Source organism: Lactuca saligna, chromosome 1 (assembly GCF_052625555.1).
Source record: "Lactuca saligna cultivar CGN05327 chromosome 1, ASM5262555v1, whole genome shotgun sequence".
NCBI lineage: Eukaryota > Viridiplantae > Streptophyta > Magnoliopsida > Asterales > Asteraceae > Lactuca > Lactuca saligna.
In genome coordinates, this window is record NC_136417.1 from 76,872,048 (window position 1) to 76,896,345 (window position 24,298).

The window sequence follows — 24,298 nt, forward strand, 5'->3', positions numbered from 1 at the left end:
AGCGGACCATCCAAAATCTGTCTACCCTTCACAAACGCTGATTGTTCTAAGCTAATGATCGAATTCATTATTGGAGCAAGACGAAGAGTTAGAAGTTTAGAGATAATCTTATATTGGCCACCTATAAGACTGATTGGTCGAAAGTCCATAACAACCATAGGGCTAGCCACCTTAGGAATTAATGTAATAAAAGACAAATTACATCCCGAAGGTATCTTCCCTGTCTGAAAAAATTCACCCACAAAATTCATCACATCACCTTTCAGCAACTCCCAGTATCGCTTATAAAAAGCAAACGTAAAACCGTCAGGGCCGGTGACTTATCACAACCACAAGCCCACACCGCATTCCTAACTTCTTGTTCTGTAACCGGACCTTCAATTGCAGCCACCTGAGAAGCTGAGAGAGACCTAAAGCTGCTGCTACGCTGAGTAATCATGATTGCAGGCTGAAATTTCTCTGCAAAAAAGTCAAAAAAAAAACTGTGTGTTTTAACTGACATCGGGTCCATGATCCAGACCCCTTTGCTGATGTCATCGCCGATTAATAAGCCCGTGAAAAAATATAGAGTTTTCATCAGCTTCAATATTCCATTTCACTTTCGCCTTCTGAACAGCATCTTTCAAATCCGCCTGATCAAGACTCCGTATTTGTGCTATAATATTGCGACGATTAATAGCAGCTTGAGCATCACCACTAGCATCTTCTAAAACATTGTCACTTGATAATTGGTGTTTATGGTCAGTTTGAAGATTTGGATCTCATTATCTATGTGAGAGTTGGTACCTTTGAAGTCAAACACCATCGATGATTAGAGATTTCATGACCACAGCATTAGAGTTCTAAAGACATCTCAACATGTAACATCACACCTGCTATTCGGATACTATGTATTTTAGCCTTTTATCGTTGTGGGAGAATGAGATGCTCTACAATGCTCAATTATAAATAGGTCAAAATATTATGCAAGTGTTTAGGAAAGATTCATTTCTCTCTTATAAATAGAGCGGAAGTGGTCCTTTATTTAGTGTGCACGAAAATATAGTCTTGTCTAGATAGAGAGAATGGTAAAGAATTCCTTAGTATGATATTTTACTCTTTCTGTCTTTCTATCTATTGATTATTTGATTACTCATATCTTTGTTAATCATTTTTATGCCGGTTAACTTCATTTTAATTTATTATTATTCTGCACATTAGTCGTTCAATCGGTTCCAACATTGGTATATCTTTGAACCATCCTTTCATTTTATGAATTTGATCTCTTAGGAAAGTCTGATTAATGAAGAAGATATATAGGATCAGAATATCTTCATATGTGACAATAGTACACGAATTTTTTCCGCACATATCTCTATCAAATCAAGTGTTTTCACATGCTACTTGCACTATCATATGCACGCTTTCTTTTGTCATTTTATATAATATACTGTTAGCAGTATATTAGTTATGTTATATGGCTTATATGATTTGTACGATTTCTATTATCTATATGGTTATTTTGATAAATGCGTTTATTTTGATCCATGTGGTTACTTTGTATAATTATATGTAGTTTTCATGTTCTATACTATTACTTGTATGTAAGGTTTATGTTGCTATTTAAAATCAAATTTTTTTATGAATTCTTTTTTATTATGCGCTTACTCACATGTATATTAGTCTTAATGTAATCCGAAATATATCTACCTTAGTCTACAAGGGTCAATTTACTCTTTTCCTTGAACACCACTAATCATTCCCACAATCTCTCCTTCCAAGATTAAAGCATCATAAGGAGAATAGACATATATCATGTTATGAACCCACATATAATGGTAATCAATATAAACAAATTAACTAATAATTTTGCAAAGATGGAGTCGCCTTAAAGCCATGAACTGTTTTTTATGCAAAGACATATAGAACATAAAATACATACAAATGAGGTTATTTTTAGATTAAACATCAATAAACCATAACACGTTTGTTTTTTAGAATAAACAAGAACCTCATATACAACAACACTATACTCTTGAGAATCATAAATGTATGTATCGCTTTATTTTGTATGATGGTTATTTACGCTTGATTTGCACCAACACATTCGATTTTGACTCAAATGACTGGAACAGTCATCCGATATATCAGTATCTCGAATGACTGCTCCAATCAGTCAGTTATCCGCGATATGAGTATCGGATGACTGGAGTATTAGTTGTATTCAAGTACAGCTCCCGTGTGGTTGAACCCACACGAGATCTGTACTGCTTTCACATTCTCACCAAAGTCCACCAACGTTGGTTCAACATAGTCTACATCATCTCCTAGGCCCTACACATACAAGTTTTGAGTGAAAGTTATAATTATTGTAAAAAAAGTTAGGATTTAATTTGGAAAGCTTCATTTTTCTTGATTTTCTGTATTAAGTCGTTCTTTCTGCATTAAGTCAAAAAGATACTGATAATATAGGAAATATGGTAGTTGAAAAATGGGAACAAACCAACTGTCCACCAGAAGAATGTTCGGCTTCAAAAAATGTCCCCATGGCCCCACCCCAACCCCAAGTATAAACATTTCCATCTGCATTACACCAAAATTAGCAATAAGATATATATAATTTACTTTCAATTTTTTTTCTTTTCAAAAAAAACCACCAATTCATAGCTATGATTAGGTAGGTTTTTCAAATTACAATATCATAGTAGGAAGAAATGAAATTTGGATGTTATAAATTATAAACAAAATAAATAAAACTAAAGTAAATTACACGAATGGTTCCTATGGTTTGGGGTAATTTGCACGTTTGGTCCTTAACTTTTTTTTTTTAACTCGGAAGGTCCTTAATGTTTGTTTTTGTTACGTGCTTGGTCTTGTATTACCTTAAAGGACTATTATGCCCTTATTTAAATAAATTAAAATAGTCTTTTTAGGTAAGATAACGTGAGGTGGGGGTGGGGTTCGAGTGTGTTTATTTAAATAAATTAAAAAATCATAGGCAAAATAGTTTTTTTAGGTAAGACAGGGACCAAACGCGCAACAAAAACAAACAGTAAGGACCTTCCGAGTTAAAAAAATAAGTTAGGGACCAAACGTGCAAATTACCCCAAATCATAGGGACCATTCATGTAATTTACTCATAAAACTACTTATAAAATAACTTAACATAAAAGTATTTACCAGAAATAGCTGCTGTATGCTTCCATCCACATGACACCTACCAATCAAAACGTGTAAAGGGTATTTACGTCTTTTTCACACATCATAGATGAAGAAGGAAACTCACCTTGGAAACAGAATGTTTTAGGAATGGACCTTCAACTCTTTCGGGCACATGAACAGTATATGTATCACTAAGACAAGATAATGTAATAATTATTATTACATGAGGGGCATATTAGTAAATAAACATCTTGGATAAAGTATTGAATACATGCATACCCAGTACCAAGACAACCATTGTCATTCGAGCCCCATGTATACAGTTCTCCTCCACCTTTGTAGATAAAAAAAGTCATGAAACATGTTTAAAGTTAGAAATTAGAAAGAAGTAAGGATTGAAAATAATTAGAAGAGTAAATTACACGAATGGTCCCTATGGTTTGGGGTAATTTGCGTGTTTGGTCCCTAACTTATTTTTTTTAACTCGGAAGATCCCTACTGTTTGTTTTTGTTACGTGCTTGGTCTCTATCTTACCTAAAAAGACTATTATTTAAATAGGGAAAAATGCTGGGGTAGGTAAGATAAGGTGAGGGGGTGGGGGTGGGGGTGGGGGTGTGTTTATTTAAATAAATTAAAAAAATCAAGGGCAAAATAGTACAGGGACCAAGCGCGTAACAAAAACAAACAATGTGGACCATCCGAGTTAAAAAAAAATAAATAAATAAAAAATAAAAATAAATAAAAATAATTAAAAAAAAAAAATACACGGATGGTCCCTACGGGTTAGGGTAATTTGCGCATTTGATCCCTAAGTTATTTTTTTAACTCGGAAGGTCCCTGCTGTTTGTTTTTGTTACACGCTTGGTCCCTGTCTTACTTAAAAATACTATTTTTAGCTTGATTTTTTAATTTATTTAAATTAAAACACCCCAACCCCACCCTTCTCATCTTGTCTTACATACCTTATCATTTTTTCCTATTTAAATAATAGTCTTTTTAGGTAGGACTGGGACCAAACACGTAACAAAAACAAACAGTAAGGACTTTCCGAGTTAAAAAAATAAGTTGGGGACCAACCACATAAATTACCCCAAACTATAAGGACCATTCGTGTAATTTACTATTAAAAAAATAAGTTAAGGACCAAACACGCAAATTACCCTAAACCATAGGGACGATTCGTGTAATTTACTCTAATTAGAATGATAAAGTAATAAAAGAGTAAAAGGGTGTTGAAAATTTGAAATTAATTACATGTGATGACACATGTGTGATGAGCACCACAAGCAACCTCTTCAGAAAATGGCAATTCCTTTATTTCAGAAGGAGTTGAATCGGTGCTTCCTTCTCTTGACACCTACATAAAGTTTCATAGGTTGTGATTTTAGTATGTGGAAAAGACGTAAATGCCCTTAAAAAAAGTGGAACAAGACTCACCAATTTTTTTACTGCTTTTTCCCCAAAAGCAAATACGGAACCATTATCTGGGATTTAAAAAACTGAAGGTTATAAGTTATAACATGAAACTTGTAACATTGATTTTAAATAGATTAAATTAACACATAAAAAAATAAAAATAAAAAATGGAAAACAAGGTATACCATCAATGCATGCTGAATGTAGCATCCCAGCAGCAACACTTATAATCTGCATTTTATGCAAATTTAAATGACTCTTTTTTCCTTGTGCTTTTTGCTTTAGAATAAAGGGTTAATCTCAAAAAAGACCTTATACTTTTTTGTTTTTTTTCGGATTAAACCTCAAATTTATTTTTTTCCTGAAAAAGATCTTGTATTTTTTCATTTTTTCTGAAAAAGCCCTCAACTTTGTATTTTTTTTCCGAAAAAAAAAAACCCTCAAACTTCTAAATGTTTCCAAATAAACCCTCAGCTCTTTTAGTTTTTCTCGAAAAAACCCTCACATTTTACAATTTATTTTTTTGGTAAAAAATGATTAAAAGGGGCAGATCGGAAAAAACGAAAATATATATTCAGGCAAAAAATAAATTTGTGGTTTAATCCGGAAAAAACATAAAATATAAGGTCTTTTTTGAGATGAACCCTAGAAGAAATAAGGTAAATGTTTCTCAAAAAAAACCCTCACATTTTACAATTTTTTTTTTGGTAAAAAATGATTAAAAGGGCCAGATCGGAAAAAATGAAAAAATATAAGGTCTTTTTCAGGCAAAAAATAAATTTGTGGTTTAATCCGGAAAAAACACAAAATATAAGGTCGTTTTTTAGATGAACCCTAGAAGAAAAAGAAGAAATAAGGTAAATGTTTCTCAAAGAAAACAGAAGGAATATTTAGTATAAAACTTAATTACAATTCCACATGTTTCCAAGAACATTTTGTCTCTTACTAAAAATTTATTTTTCTGATTAAATGGGTGTGATTCAAAAAATGTTGTATAAAAATATCTACTGAAATTTTACACATGAAACTATATTTTTTATTAATTTATCTTTAGATAATCTTTTGAGATATTTTGACAAAAGTAGTTTATATCAATGTATCAAAACTTTAAAACAATCAAAAGAATCCTAATCTTTTATACTCTGAGAACAACACTTTTTTTTAAAAAAGTGAATGAAAAATGTTATAAGCATTACCTTGACTCCTTCAAGTTCCTTAATGAGCCTTGGTGTATATTCACTGCATCAAAACAAAACATAAAATTTTAATTTTAATTTTGGATTTTGATTTTGTTATAAATTCAGCTTAATTTTTCGCGTTTTGGTTAATTTTAGTTCGATTTTAGGGTTTAAGATGAAGGATACGAGGAATACTTTTAGAGTTTTCACTGAAGAATATGAAGAGGGTCAAAGTCAAACAGGGGGCAAAATAGTCATTTTACACTTAATGTCAATTTTTAAATCAAACCTTGTAGAACTCAAAAAGCCCAAGAGGCTCGATTTGTGTCCATGACCAAGCCTTCCAGATTCTCCTCCTCCCCAACTTAACACATCACCTGTTTCTGAAACACATTCTAACAAATATCAGAATAAAAAAATATACAAAAGATCATATTAAAGAAAGGTAACAAATTTATTTATTTATATATTTTTTGTAACCTGTAACAGCAATAGAGTGATCAGAACCCAAAGCAGCCATCTTTATGGGGACTCCATTCAGGAATTCCACTTTACATGGGAATGGAATTAGCTTTCCTGCCTCTACAAAGTTAAATATTTGAATTCAGCTTAAAAAAAATGAAATTATAGAAAGAAAATGACTAAATTTCATAAAAGAATAAGCATCTGCATAAAAAAGGACTAATAAAGATTCTTCTTAATTCTTATCTATCAGAATTTTGATAAATGTGGTAATTTTTAGCAAGAAAAATAATGAAAGAGCTACAGATACTGAAAGAAAGCATCTTACTCTTTCCAAGTCCAAGTTGACCACTGGAATTCTTTCCCCACATATAAAGTTCTCCACTTTCTGCAATTCAGAAGCATGATTAAGCAATAGAGAGAAAAAAAGAGTGCATAAAGATAGAATCTTTAAAGAACATATGAGGATCCTTTGAAGTTTCATATTTATATACTGAATTGGGAGTTAAAAACCTGTAATAGCTGAAGAGTGATAATATCCAGCTGAAATTTTAACAATATTGTTAGGAAGTCCAGAAACTTCTACTGGATCCTGCAATCACAAGACAATCAATGTCACATAAAGAGAATGATATGGGAACACCGAAAAGATAAGCCCTTGATAGGGAATAAAAGATATTTATGAAATTTTAACCACATAATACAGACTAAAAAGATATATTGATACAGTTTGAGGAAAAAGAAAAAATAAGGGTTGCAATATCAGGATAAAAGCATGTAAGAAATCAATTTCTGGATTATTATTTGCCTAAATAGAAACTAGAAAGCTTCTTCCATCATGCATGCTTTCAAAATAGAACTTTTACTTAGACTTTTTACTTGAAATTCTAGTGGGAAATGACAAGAAGTATGAGATATCTTACAATTGTGTAGCCTTTATCATCTGAAACACCCAGTTGTCCATGGTCATTGAGTCCAGAAGCATACACATTACCAGAATCTGTGGAAAATGGACTCATTCAGCAGGTTTATATACAGTTAAATGCAAGAAATAGCAATGTAGTTTCATTGATTTGTTTATTATAGTATCGTATTTTCATTTCTTCATGTTACAGAATTATACTTCAAAAAAATCTAGAGCAAATTACACGAATGGTCCCTATGGTTTGGGGTAATTTGCACGTTTGGTCCCTAACTTAATTTTTTAACTCGGAAGGTCCCTACTGTTTGTTATTGTTACACGCTTGGTCCCTACTGTTTGTTTCTGTTACGCATTTGGTCCCTATCTTACGTAAAAAGACAATTATTTAAATTGGGAAAATGGTAGGGTAGGTAAGGTAAGGTGAGGGGTGAGGTTGGGGTGTGTTTATTTACATAAATTAAAAAATCAAAGGAAAAATAGACTTTTTATGTAAGACAGGGACCAAGCGTGTAACAAAAACAAATAGTAGGGACCTTCCGAGTTAGAAAAATAATTTAGGGACCAAACACGTAAGTTACCCTAAACCATAGGGACCATTCGTGTAATTTACCCAAAAATCTACCCAATTATAGGAACTTCATTCAAATACAAAGCAATTTGCATTGCTACAATTGGGTAGATTTTTCAAGTACAATGCCTTCAAAAAGAAAAATTATAAGTAGAATGATGTAAGAGACATAAATGGATGTAAGATGCTACAATACACAAATAAATGAAATTGCATTGATATTTCATGCCTTTAGCCCTATAATGACTTAATGCAGTACCAAATCCATGTTTTTAAAGCCAAAAGTAAAAAATAAGCTTTGTAAATTGTCATACTAATAAGATACTTTGAGATCACAATCAGAGGTCACCCTGATCTTGCACTAAATTACTGAAGTGAAAAAAACTTTGACAATGGATATACATGAGTAAATCCTTCAGTACCCCTATCTGTAAGGAAGAGTTTGGCAAAACTATTGGTACTTTTGAATCAAAAGTCTCAAAAATTCCACTGTATGTTGTATTGATCATATACTATGCACAACGTTCACAGAAGCAGCAATTAAGTATGAACAACTATACCTGTTAAGAACAGGGTGTGAGCTCCACCACATGCAATCTCTCGGAGACTTCCATCTCCAAAAGCCGAACAAACCGCGGGCCTCCATTTCGATTCCAAGCTACCCAAACCCAATCTCCCATAATCGCCATTTCCCCAAACAGCCACAAATCTCTGGTTCTTGACACTGTCACTGTCGTTGACCAATTCCTGTTCTTCACACGTCAAAACCCTCATAAACCTCCGTTGACAAAACCCTATACTCAATTTCCCGTTCGCTGAAGCTGATCTGGAAATTCTCGAAGCAAAACGTGTGGCAATCGACATAATGAACCAACAACAACTCGATTTGCGATGATAACACAACCTATGGTTTATATACGGGTTGAATTTCGTTGAGAATTTGAGGGAAATGGCAAAGAGGAGGTGGTTGCCGTCGAACACAGGAGAATGTCGTGGAGTGTGTAGTTGCCGTTGGTGGTAGAAGAATCGTCATTTTATATGTTTGGGAGAACTGGTTTTTTCCTAAATTACCCTTCAAATTAACAAAAATATTTATTCCAATTTTTTTTTTTTTCATAAGTCAAAACTTAATATGTTTGGTTATATAAACAATCTAATAAAGTATTTCACTATTAATTTTTTATAAAAAAGTACGTTTGTTACAAGTTATATACCACACAATATGCTACATATGAATAAAAAAAATTTATTATTTAATCATGTATATGTATTTCTATTTAGACTATGAGGGTGTTTAACACAAAACGTTTGGAAGCTTTTTGAGCTTCTATCTTCTAGCTTCTAGCGTTTGATAACACACTCCACTTTAAACAAAAACATCCGTTTGGCACTACAAGATTTTATCATTTAGTTTAAACAAAACATTCCAAATTTAAAAAAATATTGCATGTAACGTTTAACAAAACACTACCAAGTACCTGTAAGTTTTGTCAAACACGCCCTAGGAGAACAAACAGGATAATATGGCACAAAGGCTATACCAAATGTTTATGTATAGTGTATGTTATATGTATTGTGTTCAGTTCTTTATTAGAACGACCTACACATACAAAGGCACTAACCATGACAATGTTGTTTCTTTTCAAAGTTCATTTCTTAAATCATGTCAATAAAAAATTGCATTATTGTGTTTTGACCTCAAAAAAATTGCATTATTGTGTGTTGACCTCAAAAAAATATGTTATGGCTATTTTACCAAAGGTGGATAAATTTGAAAGTATAGTGTTCCTATTTGATTATTTTATAGTTTATGGCCTATTGAAATCTTTTAAAAATATTAATGATTTACTTGAATGTTTATATCGGACATTTCAATGGGAAGGTAGTTTGGGCGATGGCCTAGGACATCCAAGTTTCTAGGAGTCAATTCTATATATGTAATTATGTTAGCATAGACAAAAATAGATATATTCTGAGCAGAAAAATAAAAGAAAATGGAGTAAAAACAAAATCAGCGGAGAAGACTAAGGGACATACGCTTTTCTGGAATAATCTCGCATTGAGCCTCTCACCACTGTCGATCGATGAGTCGGTTCTAATTTTTTTTCCTGAAGTAACAAAAAACTCGATTCATAACAGTTTGATTCTGATTTTCACGTAGCATTTTGATTTTCGATTTTAGTTGTTGTCTTATGATTTTTTTATTTCAATATTTCTTAATAAATCGATTCTTATAATCTGATTTCATGCATTCTTCAAAAAAATTGAGCATGTATTTATTTTATTGTATTCATCTTAATCTGATTTACGACAGCTTCATCAATTTTGATTTTTGACTTTGTATTTGTGTAAATTGTAAGATTTCGTTATCATTCTTCACTTCTTTGATATTAGTTTTATGATTAAAAGTTTGTTTATGTGTTTTCTTTCTGATATTATATATGCAACTTGAAACCTCAACATTACAAGTTCGGAAATCTTTGTTGTTGGAGCTTGGAAAATGATTCAAAAAAACTTTATCCTTGTCAAACGATTTGACATCACAAGTTCACAACTATGTGTTTTCGTTTTCGTTTCCGTTTCCGTTTCCGTTACAGTTTTTTCTCTTTGACATTGTTTTATAATTTTAAATAATAACATGTTGCCTAAAAAACATTTATTTGGTAGTGAGAAGAAAAAAAATACTGAAAAAACTATTACTATTACAAAAAGATCAACGTAAAGAAGTTTTCCAAAGTTGATGTTATTAAAAACTATTTGAAAATCATCAATGTCTCGAGGAAGATTGAATGGTATATATCGGGAAAGATATATTGTACAATGTTGATATTGATATTGTTATTAATGACTTTGTATCTAAAGAGCTTGTAAATATAATTTTTTTTGTTAGGTTGTTTGGCTCCTCACGCATGTGTGAGGGCCTTTTTCCATTCCATAGACGGGGGAGTCATTGATTTGCTATTTGTAATTCTTTTTTCATTAATAAAATTTACCAAAGGTGTTGCCTTTCTTTACTACTTTTTTTTTTAATGTTACATACTTTTTTTTTTTAATTTTGCCTAGGCCCTCAAATCGGCTAGGACCCATGAGTTTGCTATTTGTAATTCTTTTTTCATTAATAAAATTTACCAAAGATGTTGCCCTTCTTTACCATTTTTTTTGTTAAGAGTTTTTTTTTCCCTTTTTCTAGGCCCTCAAATCAGTTAGGACCTGACTCTGTTTATGGCCTATTTGAAATCTTTTAAAAATAACGATGGTCTACTTGAATATTAACCTTAACACAGCTCGGTATGGGCCATTAAGGCTCATTATTGTCTACATGGCACAACCTTAACAGCGTTACCACGGGTGGAACACCGCCCCCGCCTCTATTTATGGGATCTAGCGTTATGAAATATGGTAACAAGCACGAGATGCAACACCCAATCATATTGTTTCCTTCTCTCTTTCTCTTTCCTCTTAACACTATGTTATAACATGAACCCCCCCCCCCCCCCCCCCCCCCCCACCTTCATGTTATAAGTTGTTAAAATATGAGAAAATGTGAGGCGACAATATTTAGCATCATAACCCCTTTGCCCACACCCAATAGTCTAAACAAATGAAACTTTTATATTAATTGACACATTACAAATCTTGTAATTCGCATACCACTAAAGATGATGAGTTGTTTTAAGGGTAAAGTTTGATACACTTTTTTTCTATATTTATACTAAATGATCATTTTACCATTATATTACAACAAACAATTTCTATAATATTCATTAAACTTAATGATATTTATCAATTACAACAAACAATTTCTAATATTCATTAAATTTAGTGATATCCATCAATAAAGACCGAGAGGTAAACGGTTGGTGCATTAAGCCATGTTTTTTTTTGGCTTACCCAATTAAGTTATTTTGTACAGATTAAATAAAAAAAAAAGCATATATATACAAGTCAAGACAACACTATTTACCGATTTATCAAACATTTATTATTATTCTACCCAATTTATATCCAAATCTTTAAGTTTCTCAAGCCATTTTTGTGTGTCTTGTGAAACATCATGTTTAGATGATGACTTGTCACCATCATTCACAATGCTTCTCATTCTATTAGGATGCCTCACTTTAAGTGAGAGAAGACGCGATACTTCATGTAGGCCACCCCATTTCTCCAATGCACGTGCTATGTCATATCGACCTAATAAATAACACACAATCAAGAGGGTATTTACGTCTTTTACACAAACAAGACAATCTATATCCCACCTTTTTCAATGGTCCCTACTCACAAGTCACATGAGTATGGAACAAGTTTTGGTGATGAGTGTATGACAAGGGCATTTATGTCTTTTGTACAGATAAGAGATCGAGATTCGAGAGTGTCATTCTTCCACCTATTTGGTTAGGACAAAAGTTTGCAACTTTTGTCCCATTGACACCGGTTTCGTGTCTGTGCAAAAAGACATAAATGCCCTTAGCAAAATAGATGGAAATTTAAGTTCATTTACCTCCACGCTCAAATGATTTTCTACTAGGCATAAATGTTGGATCCATCCCCCAACTCTTTTGGAAACGACTAATCTGTAAGAGGCAAAACAATTTCAATGATTTTAAATACAAGAAAATGATTTTCAATGATTTTAGTGCATTATAGCAGTGTATTTGAAGTATATTGTAATCTTATCTTTTAGTGCATTATAGCAGTGTATTTGGAGTATATTGTATATTGTACACAAACTGACCTCTTCTTTTAAATTCTCAAGTTGATCCCAATACCCTTTTGGTTTAGGATCCTTGTAAGCAAGTGAAAGATTCATCAACGAAGCAAATTTTCTAAATCCACCCCTCCGAGAAATAGCTTTTTCCATATCAAACCTTCCATGTTTCCTAAGTTGACTTCTCATTGGCATAAACCCTTCTTGTCCATGTTCTGAAATAAATTTAAGGAGCTCGGATTTGAGCACTTCTATATCTTTATGCAACCCAACAACTCGGTTTCTTTGTCTAGATGGATTTTTATCATTTCGTTTTGATGGATGCTCATTTGAAACAAGGTCATTAGTATGCATCACAATGGATCTAATCGAGTTTTCCGTTTGCTTTTTCTCAATGTAATCGCGTATTGCACATAAGTTTGATGGAAGATCTTCATATATGACCTAATTTTGTCACACGAAATTAGAATTTATAAATGATATGGAAAAATAAAAATGCATATGCTAAATTTAAGGAACTACAAGAAAAGATTCAATGAAGAGGACAAGACTTCTAGGGCTATTTTTGGTGATGATGAGGGCATTTATGTCTTTTACTACACAAATGAGATACTCGGTGCCAGTATCAGCCCAATACATGCCAAACACAGTACAAACTAGCATACCTCTTCCATAATGGCCTCTGAAAGCAAGGATCCTTGATGCATCTTTGACTCCACACTGTACTTCAATAGTGTGTGGTGATTCCCAAGTTGCTCTAATAACCACCTTCCTTTGAAAGAATCAAAATCGCCTTCAACTTGCTCAAATGTTATCTCTTGCTCCAAATGTTCACATAAATCGAGGACAACACGTGCGTGAAGCACCATGTAAAGCAACCCCTTGCATCCTTCCTAGATAAAGAAACAACAGACAAGAAGGCCATTTACGTCTTTTACACAAATAGAAAGATTGAAAGCGAGTCCCTATCCCAACTTGTTTTTTTTTGTACCATTAACATTAATCTCCAGTCTCAGTTCCAGTCCAATGCATGCCAAACACAGTACAACATGTTTTGCCATGTCATATTAATGGAAAATTAAAAATTACCTGAAGAATCCGAACTTTGTTGTTCTCTCGTGCTAAAATCTTGCTAATAGCTAAATTTGGAACTATCCTGCAAATCAATTTTTCCCACAAACATAGCATTTTGAGAAAACAAACATAGAACAGTTTTTTGTGAACATATTTCTATAAAGGCTAGTCTAGTATACATCTTCCAGTATGATGACAATAAGAAGGGTATTTACGTATTTTACACATACAAAAGATCGAGAGCAAGTCCATGTCCCACCTTTTTAGGTAGAACAAAAAAACTGATACTTTTTGTCTCATTGACATCAGTCTCAGTCCAATACACACCAAACACAAAGCATACATTTTCCAATCAGATGACGATGAGAAGGGTATTTACGTCTTTTACGCATACAAGAGATGGAGAGCAAGTCCTTATCCCACCTTTTTAGGTAGAACAAAAGAACTAAAACTTTTCGGTCTTAGTCTCAGTCCAATACACACCAAACACAAACCATACATCTTCCAATCTGATGAGGATGAGAAGGGTATTTAAGTCTTTTACACATACAAGAGATCGAGAGCAAGTCCATGTACCACCTTTTTGGATGGAACAAAAAAAATTGAAACTTTTTGTCCCATTGGCATCAGTCTGTCTCAATCTCAGTCTAATACACACCAAACACAGTACAACATGTGAGATTATGTTACTTACTCAGGAAGAGTCTCATAAGAAGTCAAAACATTCCACACTTCACGAACAGGAGCTTTCACAGTTATGCTTGCAACAACACACCGATGAACACCTCCATCTTCCTTCAAATACAAAGATGATGTTAAACAAGCTTTCTAGGGTTATTTTTGATGTTGAGGATAAGGAGGGCATTCTTGTCTTTTACACAAACAAGAGTTCAAGAACAACTCCACATCTCACCTTTTAAGAAATTAAGAATAGTTTATAGAAAGTAAATTACCAAAAGTCCATCGAATCTTCGAAGATGAATTTCATCAACTTTGCAAGGGCTATTAATATCACAAGTTTTACCAAACACTCCCCAATTATTGTTTACTTCAGCACTCGGTTTTGACAAGGGACTAAAACTAGAACTTGGTTCATTTTCCTTCACATCTACAGTAGGGGTATTCTTGTCAATTGTGCCATCAATATCTATGGTGGTAGAACTAGAACTAGAACCAGAACCCGAATGAAATTTTGTAGTTATATTCTCGTTTCCTTCAAAATTTCTCTCTGATCTTCGTGCTAAAGCTTGAAGATTCACAGGGAGATCAGATCGAATAATTCTCTCCATGAATATTGCTGGAAGATTGAAGTTTGGGATTACATTAACTTCATAAGATAGGATTGCATTTGAAGACCTGTGGAAGATAGAATTGCTCTTGATTATATCTTTCGAAGTAAATAATGTTGTAGAAGTAGAAGTAGAAGTAAAAGTAAAAGTAAAAGTAAAAGAAAACTTCATATTATTGCAGACATGTTTCTACCTTTTCCCAGGTTTTATACACCATTTTCCTTCGAATTTCTTGAAATCTCCATCAACCATAGAGAAGTGGAGTTCATGACCATTTGCCTGAACTATGACAAATTTTTAGAATTAACAACTGAATCTAAAACTATAAATATCATTAAATAATAAGAAGATAAATAGATGCTTACTGAGTTAGGAAATTCTTGGAGATCTAAAACAACACGAGCTTCAATATGCCAATACAGTGCCCTCTGCAACCCTCTCTGCTCCAACCATATCCTTCCTGGATGCATACATGGAATCCTTGCGCTAACAGAAACAAAATCATGTACTTATTAAACAGTAGCAACATGATACTACAATCATCTTGATATAATTGCAAAACCAACACCAAGAATTTCAATAGAAGTTTACAGGAATCATTGTCATCGAGCTGATGAATTTGAAGGATGAAACTTATACAGATATTTCAGTTTTCGATGCCAGAAACTTTTATGTTAGAAGTAATCGGAAATGGAAAGGAAGAAAACAATAAATACCTAAAAATTAGATTGGGGATGAAATCAGCTAGCCTTTCATAATCCGTAAGAGCATTCCACACCGAATCAACATCAGCATCTACCTGAACCTCTGATTTAACACGACGTTCCCTCCACGATATTACCTCCACTTCACATTTAACTTTTCTTACTCTTCCTCCTTCTTCATGCAACAACACTTCCTCAGCATTTATCCCACCATTAATAGTCCCATTCATAGCATTCTTGCAGACTGATCTAGTAGAATTACGACCACCTAAGGAATTTAGATTCGCATTTAAGAATTTGAAGGAATGTGCAGTCGTTGTTGTTGTTTTCGAGTAACCAATATGGCTGCCCCGACAGACTTTCCGGCGGGTTTTGCCGGATGAAAGTTGCCGTAGCTTGATGGAACTTGAACCACCGCCGCCGCGGATATGGGTTGAAAGATGGTGGTGGCTAGCGTACAGAGCCTGCTTGGAGACGATCATTGCGAGTTAGTGTGTGTGTGTTTCACTGTGAACTTGTGTATGTGTGACAGAGATGATGAAGAGAAAATGAGCGGGCGAAAGCTTCCGGAGGCTATTTCCTTTTGTGGATAACAATTTACTTTTAGGCCCTTGTACTTTTACTCATCGTAAGTTTAAGGTCTTTCAGTATTGTAAAGATTCTAATGATTTTGTTTCAAATTGCATTTAATCAAATATTATCCAAGTAAGAATTTAGTTTTAGACTGGTTAGTTTTTTTGAAAATAATGTGAAAATAATCATCAAAATTTTCATATTCGTTATGGTTGGATATCGATATTTTTTGTTAACTTCTTATAAGGTATTATCTTCTTCTTAATTCCACCTACACTTAGAATGATGTTGCACAGTTCCTTGTTGGTGGTGGAAGTATTTAATTTAGTCACGTTAAGTGGGAAACATTAAATAGGAGTAATAAGCCATTTCGAATGTGCGCCTATATTTGTCGGTATTTTCTATTTTGATCACGTCGTGGCAATAGTGCGACTATGTTAGAGTCACATTCTATTTATCTAGTTTATAGTGGTGTGGCAACAAAATCGCGATATCTACAACGATTTTGTTTGGAAGATTAAATGATTATGTTAAAATCGGGCTTCATCAGGTTCAGCTCTCAGCCCTTACATCATATCCTTGATTTTAACAATAACATAGTGTTGGTTGTCGAGTTATGTTGAATGCCTAGCTAGACGTACAAAGTATGATATTAGCACATAAAGGGTGGGAGATCAATACACTTAAAAGGGAGTATCTATAGGGTAATTTTAGTGGGGAGTCTAATGCTAAAGGAGTAGATGTATGTTTAGGGTCAAGCTATTATCCTTAACGAGAGCGAGAGCTTCAAGTATCTGGGATCCATGATACAGAAAGGAGAGGTGTGGAGTTAGATGTTACCCATCGTATTAAGGATGATCGGTTAAAGTAGAGGAAGGCCTCGTGAGTCTTGTGTAACAAAAGGTGTTAGAAATTGTTTAGGGTTTATAGTGGAGATTTGGATATCTCTTGGATCGTGTAAACACTTTCCGAACTGATACTTCTACCATATGTCCAGGTTACAAGAAACTCGTCCTACAATAATCCCAAGGGGAGACTTCTGAACAGAAAACTTAAGCCAAATTTGTAGAAGATTCAGAGTTTGTTTGAAGAAAAACAAGAGCTAAAAAGGTGATTGTTTCTCCTCAAGAAGAGAGTCGTTTGTATAGAAAACGAGATGTAAGGTTTTCTTTTAGGGTTGGCCATCATGGGTTCCTTTGGAAAAAAGTCAAGGGAAACCGGAATTAATGAGGAAATCAAGGGTTTCCAAAATTGAAGATCTTAGTCAGTTTTACTTAGGGGTGGCAACTCTCGACCCAACACGTAACCCGACACTGACCCAACCCAAAAATAGACGGGTTTGGGTTGAGATTTTTGACCCACCAACCTGTTTATTTCATGGGTTGGGTTGGTTATCTATTTGGGTTCGCGGGTCAACCCTCCAACCTATATATATATATATATATATATATATATATATATATATATATATATATATATATATATATATGTATGTATGTATACATATATATATATATATAATACAATTAAAAAAATGATATATTTAATTATTAATGAAATTTGATTTCCATCCGTATTCGTAATATTTTGTATCATTGTATTCCTTCCACATTGGTATGTGACTAATCTGTATTTGCGGTTCGTTAATCAGAAAAAGAAAAAACACATGTCGTTATTTTCACAAGTCACGAACGAAGAACACATCCACTTTCTATGAATGTTTTTCAATTATTCATTTTTATTTGGATGTTATTGACTTTATGAATTTATGTTCAAAACCCTTTTTTTATGTTAATTACTTTAATCATTTTATGAATTTATGTTGAAAAAACCTCATTTTTTTTAAATGTGTTGTTTATTATTAAACGGGTTATATAGGTTGGGTTTGACCCATTAACTTGTGAACCCACAAACCCATATACTTAAACGGGTTATATGGGTTGGGTTGGGTTGAGGTTACCAACCCACCAACCCGTGACCCGCCAACTCGTCAACCCATATATAATCTGGGTTGGGTTGAGTTTATGTTTTCTAACCCACCAACCCAAACCTAACCCAATTACCAGGCCTAATTTTACTATAATCCCCCTCAAGGATCTACCCCTTGGACCCCACTAGGGGTGTTGCCCCTAGACCTCGCCAAAGGGTTGTTGCCTGTGACAACCGTCAAATTCTGGTCAATTCAAAGTCAAATAAAGTCAACAAGTCAAACCGGTCAGCTTAACTAACCCTTGTGTACTAGGACTTACGTTCAGTATTTACTAAACAACTCGCTATTCTGATAAGAAATCATAAATCGAAAAGTACGTACAACTAGATCTCTTTAACCTAAAAACTGCGGTAAGTGGCAAGCCAAACCGATAAAACAATGATGCTTACTCATTGGGAGTGTGTAAGATCCTTAAACAAGGCTTAACAGGGTTTACGAACCATGCATTGCGATGCCAGACACTCACAACTGTCCCACATGGAACCTCTCTCAATCGTTTTCACTCTATCTCTCTCTATGTCAAATCTCTCCCAAATCCCTCTAAGTATGTGAAATCTCTCTCCAATAACTCTCTGTATTAGAAATCTCTCCAAGAATGTCAAATCCCTCCCAAATCTCTCCAAGTATGCGAAATCTCTCTCAAATATCTCTCTGTATTAGAAATCTCTCCAAGAATGTCAAATCTCTCCCAAATCCCTCTAAGTATGTGAAATCTCTCTCAAATATCTCTTTGTATGAGAAATCTCTCCAAGAATGTCAAATCTCTCCCAAATCTCTCCAAGTATGTGAAAACTCTCGCAAATATCTCTTTGTATGAGAAATCTCTCCAAGAATGTCAAATCTCTCCAAGTGTGAGAAATCTCTCCCAAATCTCTCTCAAAAGTTCCCGTAACTTTTTGGGATCATTTGGGTCATTCCGACCCTTAACCGGGTCAAAAACGGCTCAAAACGGGGCGAAAACGAGAAAAATAGGCTTTAGGAACCGAAACCAAGAAGAGAGGCCTCTTAGGACCAGAACCGAGCCTCTGTTGGCTGTGGCACGCGAGGACCGAGCCTCTGCTCTGGGTTTCCCCTCTCGGTTCCCTACTCCGCCTCTCGGTTCCCTTGCTTCCCTCTCTGTCTCCTCACCTACTCTCGGTCGCTGTCTCTCTACCCGCCTCTCTGCTTCTGCTCGCCTCTCGGCCTTCTCACCTCTCGGCTTCTGTCTCTTTCTCTCCTCTCTGTCTTCTCGTGCCTCTCTGTTCTCTCTTCCCACCTCTCGGTCTCTGCTCCCTCTCTTCTCTTCTCTTGGTTTCTTCTCCCACCTCTCGGTTCCTGCTCTCTCTCTTCTTCCCTCTCGGTTTCTACCCTCCCTCCTCTCGGTTTCAGCAGCAGAAGGCTGAACCTCAGCCAGAATTCGGAATTTGGTCACTTTTAGCCAATTTTTGATATTTTTAACATTTTAAGCCCGTTTTTCGTGATTTTAAAGCGGGATTTTCTCCAGAAATTATATTTTAACATAATAAACTCTAAATATTCATAATTTAAACATATTTTGATGAAAATTATTATCTAAATAATAAAAATCAAATGGGTGAATTATTAAAGGTGGAGTGTTGACTTTGCCTTATCCAATGTCACAAGCAACCACCCCACACCCACTCTTTGACTAACCACACCTCCCCACCTTACCTAGGTCACTTCAATGTCCCTTACACTCAACTTACACTCATTCCCACATTTTTAGAGCTGGAACAAACATCCTCTCTCCTCATTTCTCTCATTTGCTCTCATTTCACTAAGTATCAAACACCACTTTTCTCTCAAACTTTTTCCACTCCAATTTCGAGATTCAAGGCTGATTTTCAAGTGTTCTTCCACTCTTAGTAAGTATAATTCATCCTCCTTATGATTATTTCACTTCATTCTACTCAAATCATGGATATCTTACACAAACTCCATCATATTAGCGTTAGAGCTTCGAATCTTCAAGTGATTCTTCAAGTGTTCTTGGGTTGAACATTTCTCTTCTTCAACACTTATCTACTGAAATCACTCAAGGTGAGTTCATACCCCTACATTTTCATGTTTTCTCAAGTTTTCAGGGGGGGAATACAAGTTAAAACACCAAGAACATAACTAAATTTTTCTAACAGCCTTCATCAGAAAAGTTCAACTCCATTCACGGACTGTTTTGGACAACTTAAACATTTTATTTTTCAAAACTGTACAAGGTGCAAATCGTTCAAGTTCTTAGCTTTAAAATGACTACTTGCACATCTCCATACGATTTTTCTACAATTTATGGTGAATTTTACAAAACTGCCTATCATTTCAAACATCAATCCGGACCAGTCTGTGATTATGGACTGTTTCACCCAAATTTGAGGTCATTAAAAATCTTGATAAAATTATGAGTAAACTAGAAACATTTTGCGAACTCTCAGAATTTACGGATCTAGTTTTCGACTTCGTATGATTTTTCTGTGATTTTTCTAAAACAGTGCTGAAAGACTAAGAATTAATTAACAGCTTCTAACTATCAAAACACTTTGTAACATGTTGAGCAAAGTGTTAAAACTTTGATAACTTCATATATTACATGTATTTCTTGTTATGATATATTTAAAAAATAATAGGAAATTACTTGCTGAATTTATAAGAATCCTCCATCATAATCATTAGTACAAGACAAACAAATTAAGCATAACTATATTGTACTATGCATTTGACTTCCATAGAGTGGGATTCTTAAACACCACAAAGAAATATACTAAACTATAATAGGTATAGTTAGGGTACATATACATTTCAAACATTTTAATAAACTATAATAGGTATAGTTTATGATCATTTACATAACATACTTATACAAAAAGGGGTACAAATACAAAGTGCCGGGTTTATATACAAAAAGGGGTACAAATACAAAGTGCCAGGTCTCTATACAAAAAAGGGGTACAAATACAAAGTGTCGGGTCTCTATACAAAAAGGGGTACAAATACAAAGTGTCGGGTCTCTATACAAAAAGGGGTACAAATACAAAGTGTCAGGTCTCTATACAAAAAGGGGGTACCGATACAAAGTACCAGGTTCACTTAAGATAGTTATTATGATATTAAAACTATACTTCATCTAGAATTGTTAGACTTCAACTATAGTCGCTGAGCGTATATGTTTGAGTCATATAAGAATTTAATCTTGATTGGCCTAGAATTGGTGGTGCCCGCCTCATCTCCTGTTCCTCGTTGGGTTGTGGACCTAGGGCAGACCCACTATATTCAACGTTTTATCTAATTTAAACCTTATATAACTTATATACGCTGAACGATTATAGAGGAACTCTACGGGTCATTCTAGGGTTCATTAATGCATTATATAGGAATAATTCTATTCACACTTAACTAAGAAAATATCGGATTTTCTGGAAATCAAACTATATCGATTTTACAAGGAAAACGATTTCTACTTCAAACAAAACTCTTACGAACTCACCAACTTAATTGTTGACACTTTTCAAAACTACTTGTATTCTCAGGAAATCAGTGAAACAGGAAAACATCATCGCTTTGAGGATGGGACGTTAAACCGTCAACAATTTATTTTTGTCATCATAATGTAATTGATTTTGAATCATGTAAACATATACTTTGGTGTAACTTTTTCAATTATATTTATGATGGTTGTATTTACTTTGAGCACTATTATATTCGTTGTTGTGATACTGTACATGAAATCCTCCACCCCCGGACGCTTCCGCCATCCTTGGTTTGGGGGTGTGACATTGCCCCTTTGGAAACCTCGAATCCTGGGGCGTTTCCCCCATGCTCTCGAATTCTCGTCGAAACTGTAACGCCCCGATTCTCAGGTATGGAATTAAATGAAAGTTTATTTGGTTGCAATATCTACTCGATGAGTAGCAGTGAGGTGGGGTCGCGTATTTAGTGGCCTACTCGTTGAGTCCATAAAGGGACTCGACGAGTAGGAGTTGGAAGATGAAACCCTAAATTTCAGGGTATTTCACCCTATTAAAAGCATCATTGGCCTTCCCCAGCCTCCCCTTCTCTGCTTCTTGTCCCTCTAAATCCCTAATCGTGTGTGTGTGCTCCTTTTGTGCATTCTTAAGCTTGGAAGAGGATTTTTTTTTGGAGATAAGAGCTTGGAGATCAAGTATTCATAATCAAGGAGCTTGAGGGATCTAAAATCTATTGTATTTAGCATCTTCTGGAAGGTATCAAAGCGTGATCCTGAACCCATTTCACTCTAGACCCCTTGGGGGGGAAATTTTAGGGCTTTCCTAGTATGTTTGGAAACTTTTTCTTGTGTATAAACTAAGATCTGAAGTTGTAACTTCAGAACTGAACTCCCCTAGGCTTCTAAGCCAATAAAGCTTCCAGGTCTTGCAAGGATGAGACTCTCCTAAGGTGTAAATCCCCATTAAAAGCTTAGATTGGTCATTTAGAGCCTCTAAGGCCTTGCACGCACGTAAAGTTTGCAACTTTACATGATAATCATGCCTTAGAAGCTTGGATCTATAATCTGGACCCTTGGCATGACTTAAAAAGTATCTGCATGGATGTAGTTCTGAAAGGACTTGGCGAGTTGCATAGACAACTCGGCGAGCCTCTTGAAGATGGCCATGTACTCGACGAGTTGGATGAACAACTCGGCGAGTCTGTTGAAGATTTCCTGGAACTATACGAGTCAGTTGAAGAATCAGTGAGTCGGCTATGGTCCTTTCAACTTTTGGACACGTATAAACTTGACGCGTTATAGGAGAAGTCGACAACTCAACCTCGAATCTTACGACTTTGCGAGTCTAGGAGGAACTCGGCGAGTCGGTGGAATGCACTCGGCGAGTTGGGTCAACATGTACTTTGACTGTGGACGTGGACCTTGACCAAGGGTTGACCAGTTGACCTCTAGGATGTTTTTCAATGATTGGAAATTTATAAAAAGGATTTTTTGGTAATTGTAGGTGGGAGAGTTTGTGTTGGGGATCCGAGAGTCGAGATTATCACTTCAGTGCGACACTTGAACGGTGATTTCTCATCACTATATCAACAGAGTCTACGGCACCAAGGCCAGCCCTTTATGATTTACATCCTGGTTCTAGGATGGTTGCCATGTTAGATTTCATCCTGTTTTAGGATGGTTGCTATGCTAGTAATCTGTTTGATTGATATCCTGGTTTTAGGATGGAATATAAGCTAGAGATCGGTTAGATCTGTGTGACTCTGTTATTGCATGCTAGCGTATGATATTTATGTGCACATGTTTATTGGTTTGGGGAAGGGTTGAGGCAGGTCCTGCTGTGTGTAGTAGTGCTAAGACACCTTGGGCAGACCGGGTAGACTGCAGGCCTGGGCTGGGCAAACCTAGTCAGGCCAACGGCCCAGCGAGCGATCCGGATAGGCTGAAGGCCCCAAGGAGGGCGGTCCAGACGTGCCGAAGGCTCAGAGAGCGGTCCAGATAGACTGAGGACCGGGAGCCGGTCCAGTCAGGCTGATGGCTCATCATGCATGTTGTATTATTGTTATATGTTTGGCTAATATGGTTATATGTGTATGGCGTTGGTATTTTGGGGAAACTCAGTAAGCTTTGGGCTTACAGTTGTTGATTTTGTTTCAGGCACTTTTAATGATCGCGAAAAAGCGAAGGCGTGATCGTACCACTCCTCACATTTTATGATTTATGATTTGGTTATGGGATACTCTAACAATATACTATTTTGAAAACAAGTTTTGTAATGATCATGTGCTTGAAATGTTTTTAAAAGTTTAAATTTGGATTGATTTTCTTTTATGGGTGTTACAAGTTGGTATCAGAGCCTTGGTTTGAGTGAATTGGAGAGAACACTCCTGTGTCTCTAGTCTCAAACTGAGGACAAGGAAAAAAACAACGATTTTCTTAAAATGATTTCAAAATAGAAATAGGAGGTCGTAAGCGTACGATCAGTCGAAGCTCGCGGATAGACCCCAAAATACCATTCAGTATTTGATATTCTGATATGTTAGAACGACATGCTAGTACTAGGCTAAGGATCTTCAGGAATTGCATGATAGAATTGTCTAATTTCCTGATGCCTGCTAGCCTAGGGTTTTCCTTATATGAAATTGACATCATTACTGTAGTTACTTGTGTGTGTATCACGGTCATACATAATTAAGATCTTATAGCCTGAGAATGTTTGATTTGGCCTTATGTTCTGTTCTTGTCTGATTGGGAGCTTAGGGTAGGATTGGATATTCGAAAGTCTATAGGGTCCAACATTATGTAGGGCTAGCACACG

General features: G+C 35.0%; 2 protein-coding genes across 3 annotated transcripts; both read right to left on the reverse strand.

The window, feature by feature from the left end:
• Window positions 1–1,914: 1,914 nt before the first annotated feature.
• Window positions 1,915–8,708, reverse strand: RUG1 (Regulator of chromosome condensation (RCC1) family protein). Of its 2 annotated transcripts, none has more exons than XM_078988110.1 (15): window positions 8,249–8,708; window positions 7,122–7,198; window positions 6,712–6,790; window positions 6,527–6,586; window positions 6,217–6,318; window positions 6,026–6,119; window positions 5,755–5,797; window positions 4,744–4,789; window positions 4,580–4,626; window positions 4,397–4,499; window positions 3,421–3,475; window positions 3,266–3,332; window positions 3,160–3,196; window positions 2,483–2,562; window positions 1,915–2,313 (listed from the first exon to the last, which is right to left on the reverse strand). In XM_078988110.1, exons 1-15 carry the CDS (start codon window positions 8,550–8,552, stop codon window positions 2,194–2,196), a joined length of 1,314 nt encoding a protein of 437 aa, XP_078844236.1. In that variant the 5' UTR covers window positions 8,553–8,708; the 3' UTR covers window positions 1,915–2,193. The 2 variants fall into 2 exon arrangements, with proteins under 2 accessions (XP_078844236.1, XP_078844233.1); XM_078988107.1 differs by having other exon boundaries at window positions 6,026–6,131.
• A 2,767-nt stretch (window positions 8,709–11,475) lies between these two features.
• Window positions 11,476–16,021, reverse strand: LOC145040137 (polyketide cyclase/dehydrase/lipid transporter). Its single transcript, XM_078988115.1, has 10 exons — window positions 15,476–16,021; window positions 15,125–15,245; window positions 14,953–15,038; window positions 14,424–14,826; window positions 14,165–14,265; window positions 13,486–13,552; window positions 13,062–13,289; window positions 12,424–12,840; window positions 12,190–12,262; window positions 11,476–11,879 (listed from the first exon to the last, which is right to left on the reverse strand). Exons 1-10 carry the CDS (start codon window positions 15,943–15,945, stop codon window positions 11,674–11,676), a joined length of 2,172 nt encoding a protein of 723 aa, XP_078844241.1. The 5' UTR covers window positions 15,946–16,021; the 3' UTR covers window positions 11,476–11,673.
• Window positions 16,022–24,298: the final 8,277 nt, after the last annotated feature.